At 42.5% G+C, this 7,865-nt stretch overlaps 1 protein-coding gene across 4 annotated transcripts in view; it reads left to right on the top strand.

Moving 5' to 3' along the window:
- Positions 1-7,865, top strand: part of PAK1IP1 (PAK1 interacting protein 1) — a 15,047-nt gene that overhangs the window by 2,332 nt on the left and 4,850 nt on the right. The window contains exons 2-7 of one of the 4 annotated variants that reach the window (XM_032249967.1): positions 528-693; positions 5,135-5,255; positions 5,330-5,404; positions 6,322-6,374; positions 7,287-7,432; positions 7,524-7,621. In XM_032249967.1, coding sequence (XP_032105858.1) covers positions 528-693; positions 5,135-5,255; positions 5,330-5,404; positions 6,322-6,374; positions 7,287-7,432; positions 7,524-7,621 — 659 coding nt within the window. The remainder of the gene's footprint in view (positions 1-527; positions 694-5,134; positions 5,256-5,329; positions 5,405-6,321; positions 6,375-7,286; positions 7,433-7,523; positions 7,622-7,865) is intronic. The other 3 variants (XM_032249968.1, XM_032249970.1, XM_032249969.1) reach the window with 3 other exon arrangements.

Here is a 7,865-nt window from a genome sequence, read left to right as displayed (position 1 = left end):
TAAAAAATTAGCTGGGCATGGTGGCGCGTGCCTGTAGTCCCAGCTACTCAGGAGGCTGAGGCAGGAGAATTGCTGAACCCAGGAGGCGGAGGTTGCGGTGAGCCGAGATCGTGCCATTGCACTCCAGCCTGGGTAACAAGAGCGAAACTCCGTCTCAAAAAAAAAAAAAAGACTTTGTCTCAAAAAAAAAAAAAAAAAAAAAAAAAAGGATTTGCGTAGGATCTAAAAGTCTTCTCTTGTCCAGTCTCCATTACTGTGTTCTAGAGTGGTGATACCCAGCGTTGCCTTCCCACCTCCTTGCTTCTTTCTTAAGAAGTCTCAAGTCCTTTGTGTTAAACTACATGTCATTGTGTAGTTTTACATGTCATTTTTCCATTTGTAGGATCCATTGATAATTTTCATGAATTGCGGAACGATTTATCTTTTCAGTAACCGACAAATGGTTCCATGATTCATGAAAACTACCAGTGGATAGTTGGTAAAACTGTGGTGTGACTGTGGCATTAATTGTAGGTTTTCATCTTCAGCAGCAATGGACTCCTGTGGCTGACTTCACTCACCATGCTCACACTGCCTCCTTGTCAGCAGTAGCTGTAAATAGTCGTTTTGTGGTCACTGGGAGCAAAGATGAAACAATTCACATTTATGACATGAAAAAGAAGATAGAGCATGGGGCTCTAGTGCATCACAGTGGTAAGAAAATTGCATCCCTTAAGATAAGAACATGGAGGTGTTCTTTAAAATTTGACTTTAGTTGAGCAATTTGTTGTATCTATTTTGTAGCAGATTCTGTGGTAGAAGATAGAGGAATTTTTTAAAAAATGGTTTCTTAGCTTGGCGCAGTGGCTCACGCCTGTAATTCCAGCACTTTGGGAAGCTGAGGCAGATGGATCACCTGAGGTCAGGAGCTTAAGACCAGACCCATCTCTACTAAAATACAAAAAAATTAGCCAGGTGTGGTGGCACCTACTTGTGGTCCCAGCTACTCGGGAGGCTGAGGCAGGGGAATCATTTGAACCCGGGAGGCAGACGTTGCGGTAAGCTGAGATTACGCCACTGCACTCCAACCTGGGCAACAGAGTGAGACTCTGTCTCGGGTGGGGGGAATGGTTTCTTGCTCTGGGTTGTCTCACGGTTCGTATTGGAAGACAGAAAGGAAGAACTTAACTCAGGGAGTAAGGGAGTCAGAGTGAGGTTTCACTGAAACCTTCCTTAAAATGAATCTGAATTATCTTTTTTTTTTTTTTTCCTCTTCTCATCTGAATTATCTTAAAAGAGAAATGTCAGTTGTTAGGCAGGTAAAGTTTGCAAGGAGGGAGAAAGGACATTGCAGGCGGAGCCGGCAGTATGAGGAGCACAAGTAGTAGCATCACAGCAATATCTCACTTTATTGAGGGCATATCGTGTGCCCCTCAGTGTGCCAAGAAAGTAGTTTTATCTTTAGTTCATAGAAGAGAACACCTAGTTTCAAAGATGTTACTTGACTTGCCCAAGGTCTCAAAACAGTGGAACTGGAACTTGAACCTAGGTCTAAAGCCCATGCTTTTGACCGCTGGTGTGCATGGGGAGCTGTAAGCTGTTCCAGATTATGAGAAGGTTAAACTGGAGTATGAGGGGCTACAGAAGTAGATGGGACCAGATCCTGGAGACCTTGAGAGAAGGCAGGTAGAGACTGAATGGGAGGGAGGGAGCAAGCAAGCTAATGAGTGATGTGGGCTTGAGGAAAGTACTGCCAGTTTGATATGGGAGGGCTGCTGAGAACCCAAACAGAAGGACTGATGAAGGCCCGCCCCATTGGAGTTGGCAGCTGTGGATCGAGCAACATCAGTTTGCGAGGTTTTCTGAGTTTCTTCAGTAGTAAGCCCCAGACATTTCCCTAGAGAGAGGAAGGTTACTTGGTATGTGCAGTAGGAGGATTGAGTTACAAGGGAATTAAGAATTTTGGTGAAGGAGTAGATTAGGTTGTCAGCATAGAGAAAATGTGTTGTCAAGGGCCTGGAGATCTCTGAAATACAAAAGCAGGTGGAGTGTGAGTGCAGGAAGGCGTGAAAGGGATGGGAAGATGTGAGCTTGTGGTCAGCAAATAGGTTCCCAGAGGTCAAGATTTCTAACGTGGAACAGCTCTACTTCTAACGTGGAACAGCTCTACGTGGTAACAATGCCCAGGCTGTGGGTGGGGCGGGGGACTGACATACAGAGGAGGCAGAGATCACTGGAGTTGAAGTCAAGGAGTAGTAATTCCCGCCTTGTTGGGTTTTCCACACTGGTGGTCAAGGTACCCAGGATAGTGGCAGAATCAAGGGAGAGAAAGACTGAACGGGTAAATTTTTTTCTTCAGTACCAAACATTTTATGCTGTTTTTATTGCATTTTCCCAGGGGACAGAGAATGGGGAGTAACTTAGCTAAGAAAGTTGGTTTTCTGCAAAGGCAGATAAAATAGGTGCCTTTTTTCCTATCCAATCTTTCTTGTATTTCAGAGGATCCACACCAGGCATTGGTTTCCAGCAGTAAATATGCAGCCAGAAATGGCTTCCTTCTGTTAGATGTTCTCTTAGTTTATTCAGACTGCTATAACAAAATACCTTAGACTGAGTAATTTCTATATAATAGAGATTTATTTCTCACAGTGCTAGAGGCTGGGAAGTCTAAGATTAAAGCACCAGGAGATTTTTATGTCTGCTAAGGATAGGCTGTCTGTTGCTGTGTCTTCATATGGTAGAAGGGCAAAGCAGCTCCCTATACAATTCTGTAAGGTCCAGCTTGAGAGTTGGAGCCAGTTTAAAAAAAGCAAACAAACAAACAAAAAAAGTTTGTTTTTTTTGTTTTTTTTTTTTTTAAATAAGCGGTAGCTCTGTTGCCCAGGCTGAAATGCAGTGGAGTGATCTCAGCTCGCTGCAACTTCCACCTCCTGGGTTTAAGTGATTCTCCTGCTTTAGCCTCCGTAGTAGCTTGGATTACAGGCACGCACCACCATGCCCAGCTAATTTTTGTATTTTTAGTAGAGACGGGGTTTTACCATATTGGCCAGGCTGGTCTTGAACTCCTGACCTCAAGTTATCTGCCCACCTCGGCCTCCCAAAGTGCTGGGATTACAGGCGTGAGCCACCTTGCTTGGCCAAAAAAACCTTTTATAAGGTCAATAATCTTGCTCATGAGTCATCCTCACCTAAAGGTCCCACCTCTTACACTATCACATTGGCAACTAAGTTTCAGCAAATGAATTTTGGGGGACACGTTCACACCGTGGCAGACTGTCCATAAGTGCTTTAACAGCTGTCTTACCCTTCATCGACTGTGCTTTGAGTGTTTTAAATATACATTCTTTTTTTCTCTTTTTCCCACATCCACTTCATACAAAGAAGCCTTCTCTCTCAGGTTTGGAAGAAATAAGTTTAATTTGATCTGCCCATACCCATTAGTACAAGAGTTCAACAATAAGAAAAGGAATTACATAGAAGGAGTTTGGACTTGAGGGGTGAATGAAATAGGGTTCTTGGTTTCTTGGTTTCCCTCCATTCCTTGTATAAATCCTTTTTTTTCCTTCTCTTTTTAAAAATTCTTTTTTTTCCTTCAACTCTTATTTTAAGTTCAGGGGTACACATGCAGGATGTGCAGGTTTATTACATAAGTAAATGTGCCTTAGTGGTTTGCTGCACAGATCATCCCATCGCCTAGGCATTAAGCCAGGTATTCTTTAGCTGTTCTAATGTTCTCTCTCCCCCCATCTTCCCCTCCCTCAGGCCCCAGTGTGTGTTGTTCTCCCCTATGTGTCCATGTGTTCTCATGATTCAGCTCCGACTTATGAGTGAGAACATGTGGTATTTGGTCTTTCTTTTTTTTTTCTCTTTGTTTTGTTTCTTTTCTTTCTTTTTTGAGAGGGAGTTTTGCTCTGGCACCCAGGCTGGAGTGCAATGGCAGGATCTCAGCTCTCTGCAGCCTCCACTTCCCAGGTTCAAGTGATTCTTGTGTCTCAGCCTCCTGAGTAGCTGAGAGTATAAGCACACACCACCACGTCCAGCTAATCTTTGTATTTTCAGTAGAGATGGGGTTTCACCATGTTGGCCAGGCTGATCTTGAACCCCTGACCTCAGGTGATCTGCCCGCACTGGTCTCCCAAAGTGCTGGGATTACAGGCATGAGCCACCACACCTGGCCAGTGTTTGGTTTTCTCTTCCTGCATTAGTTTGCTGAGGATAATGGCTTCAAACTTCATCCACATCCCTGCAGAGCACATGGTCACATTCCTTTTTATGGCTGCATAAATCCTATTTTTCTCAGTGTTGGTAATAGATAAACTTTTTTTCTAGGTTAGCAGATGTAGGAAAGTAAACTTTCCAAAGTGAGAAATAGGATAATAGGGAGAGGAAAATATGAACAAATGAATGAGAAGTGTTTAGAAATGGATCAAAACAGGTCAGAGTGATAATGACTTGATCATGGCTGATTGGGTGGCTAGTTCACTCTTTGGAAAGTGGAAGTCATGTGGCAGTACACCTGGTTTGTTCCCCAGATGAGCTTGTTAGCCAGTTAGTTTTGTTTACTTCTGCTCAAATTATCCTAGCCAGCCATTTCCTAAATTTGTAATTTGAAGAGGTAAAACAAGGATGTGAACTGATTCGTTCAAAAATATATCTAAATTGGAGATACTCTGCTGAAAATATTTGCATAGATTTTAGCAGTTGTACATATATGAAAAAATTTAAGGTATATTTTAGTAATATTAGGACACTGAGGCCAGGCACGGTGGCTCACGCCTGTAATTCCAAGCACTTTGGGAGGCTGAGGCGGGCAGATCTCTTGGGTCCAGGAGTTCAAGAGCAGCCTGGACAACATGGTGAAACTCTGCACCTACAAAAAATACAAAAGTTAGCTAGGTGTATTGGTGTGCACTTGTAGTCCCAGCTACTCAGAAGGCTGAGGTGGGAAGATCACTTGAACCTAGGAAGAGAGGCTGCAGTGGGCTAAGATTGTGCCATAGCATTCCAGCCTGGGTAACAGAGTAAAACCCTGCCTCAAGAGGAAAAAAAAAAAAAGGCATTGAGTGTTTTACTTAGCATACCATAGCCTTCAAACCAGAAATGGAATTTGCATTTAAAATGAATATTATTTTTGCCTGTTTTGGTTTTTCCACAGGCACAATAACTTGCCTGAAATTCTATGGCAACAGGCATTTAATCAGTGGAGCAGAAGATGGACTTATCTGTATCTGGGATGCCAAGAAATGGGAATGCCTGAAGTCAATTAAAGCTCACAAGTGAGTTGGGCTCTTCCCTTTGGCATTCTCCATGTGCCAGTCAAGTTGGGGACTAACTATTGGTTTCATTTTAGAGGACATGTGACCTTCCTTTCTATTCACCCATCTGGCAAGTTGGCCCTGTCGGTTGGTACAGATAAGACATTAAGGTAAGTCATTAATGCTCAAGAGCATTTTTCTAAGGTATATCTTTTACTACAGCTCTCCACCATTTAAAAATACTATGAAACGCCCTGCCTGTTTCACAGTGTTTTTTTTTTTTTTTTTTTTTTTTTTTTTTGAGGCAGAGTTTCACTCTTGTTACCCAGGCTGGAGTGCAATGGCGCGATCTCGGCTCACTGCAACCTCCGCCTCCTAGGTTCAGGCAATTCTCACAGTGTTTTTAAATGGTGGAGCGCTGTAGGAAAACATGGGGGCTCATGCCTATAATCTCAGTGCTTAGGGAGGCAGAGGCGAGTGGATCATGAGTTCAGGAGTTCAAGACCAGCCTGGCCAATATGGTGAAATCCCATCTCTACTAAAAATAAAGAAATTAGCCAGGCATGGTGGCAGCGCCTGTAATCCCAGCTACTCGGGAGTCTGAGGCAGAGAATTGCTTGAACCTGGGAGGCGGAGGCTGAGGTTGCAGTGAGCCCAGCGCACCACTGCATTCCAGCCTGCTCAACACAGCGAGGCTCTGTCTCAAAAAAAAAAAAAAAATACTGTGAAACAAGGGAAAGGTCAAAAGCTAGTGAACCTTTTCATAATGGTAGGATAAAGATGATAAGCTCTATGTTCAAGCATGTAATTTTAATCTAGTCATCATAGCTGTGAAGTGAAGATTTTAGGAAGGGAAGCCTTTGGAAAATACAATGGTTACAACATGTTAAAGGGATATGGGAGTGGAGCAAGCCTTAATCCTGCCTGATAATATTTCAAGATGTTGCTGTAAGGAAGATAGCAGGTCGTTTAAATAGCCAATATTTAGTAAAATTGGCACTTGAGTAAGTTGTCATTATGCTTGTTCTTTTACGCTTCGTAAACGTTAGTTGGTGATCACACCATAAGTGAGCTTCCTGTTTTGCAGAACGTGGAATCTTATAGAAGGAAGATCAGCATTCATAAAAAATATAAAACAAAGTGAGTATTTTTGTTTGAAATACAGGTTGAACATTCCTAATCTGGAAATCTGAAATGCTTCAAAAATCTGAAACTTTTTGAACATTGATGTGATGCCTCAAGTAGAAAATTCAACACCCATGCCGGGCACCATGGCTCATGCCTATAATCCCGGCACTTCAGGAGGCTGAGGCGGGTGAATCACCTGACAGGGTCAGAAGTTCGAGACCAGTCTGGCCAACATGATGAAACCCCATCTCTACAAAAACTACAAAAAATTAGCCAAGCATAGTGGCATGCACCTGTAATCCCAGCTACTTGGGAGGCTGAGGTAGGAGAATCACTTGAACCCAGGAGACAGAGGTTGGAGTGAGCTGAGATTATGCCACTGCACTTCAGCCTGGGTGACAGAGCGATACTCCATCTCTGTCACCTTCTGTCTCGAACTTCTGACCCTGTCAGGTGATTGCACTCCAGCCTGGGCAACAAGAGCAAAATGCCATCTCAAACTCCTGGCCTTAAGTGATCCACCCACCTTGGCCTCCCAAAATGCTGGGATTATAGGTGTGAGCCACTGCACCTGGCCCACCCTTGAGTTTTTGAACCTAGATTATTGTCTAAAAAATTGAACTTGTAAAATGTGTTATGAAGAGCAGATGGGATAATGGATTTGAAAATGCATATTATAAATATTTGCTATTTTTATTACTATGATCATTTTATGTTTTATTTATAAAATAATAAATAGGCCAGACATGGTGGCTCATGCCTATAATCCCAGCACTTTGGGAGGCTGAGGTGGGTAGATTACGAGGTCAGGAGATCTAGACCATCTTGGCCAACATGGTGAAACCCCATCTCTACTAAAAAAAATTAAAAAATAAAAAATTTAAATAAAAAATAATAAATAAACTTTATTTTTTTTACTTATAGATGCTCACATAGTGGAATGGTCCCCAAGAGGAGAGCAATATGTAGTTATCATACAGAATAAAATAGACATCTATCAGCTTGACACTGCATCCATTAGTGGCACCATCACAAATGAAAAGAGAATTTCTGCTGTTAAATTTCTTTCAGTAAGTAATCAGAAATCAGTGACCGAAGTTTGTGGTGATGGTTGGAACTGTTGGTGACATTCTGCATATTATTATTTTTTCTGTCTCCTAGGAGTCTGTCCTTGCAGTGGCTGGAGATGAAGAAGTTATAAGGTTTTTTGACTGTGATTCGCTAGTGTGCCTCTGTGAATTTAAAGCTCATGAAAACAGGTAATTTTACCAATCTCAGGTGTATATGTTGAGTCTTAATAAATGGTATATATGCAGTAGTTTCTTTTTTTTTTTTTTTTGAGACAGAGTTTCACTCATGTTACCCAGGCTGGAGTGCAATGGCGCAATCTCGGCTCACCGCAACCTCCACCTCCTGGGTTCAGGCAATTCTCCTGCCTCAGCCTCCTGAGTAGCTGGGATTACAGGCACGCACCACCATGCCCAGATAATTTTTTGTATTTTT

The sequence above is a fragment of the Sapajus apella genome, unplaced genomic scaffold, assembly GCF_009761245.1.
Source record: "Sapajus apella isolate SASKATOON/1434 unplaced genomic scaffold, GSC_monkey_1.0 scaffold70, whole genome shotgun sequence".
NCBI lineage: Eukaryota > Metazoa > Chordata > Mammalia > Primates > Cebidae > Sapajus > Sapajus apella.
This window is presented reverse-complemented; position numbering and strand designations above follow the sequence as displayed.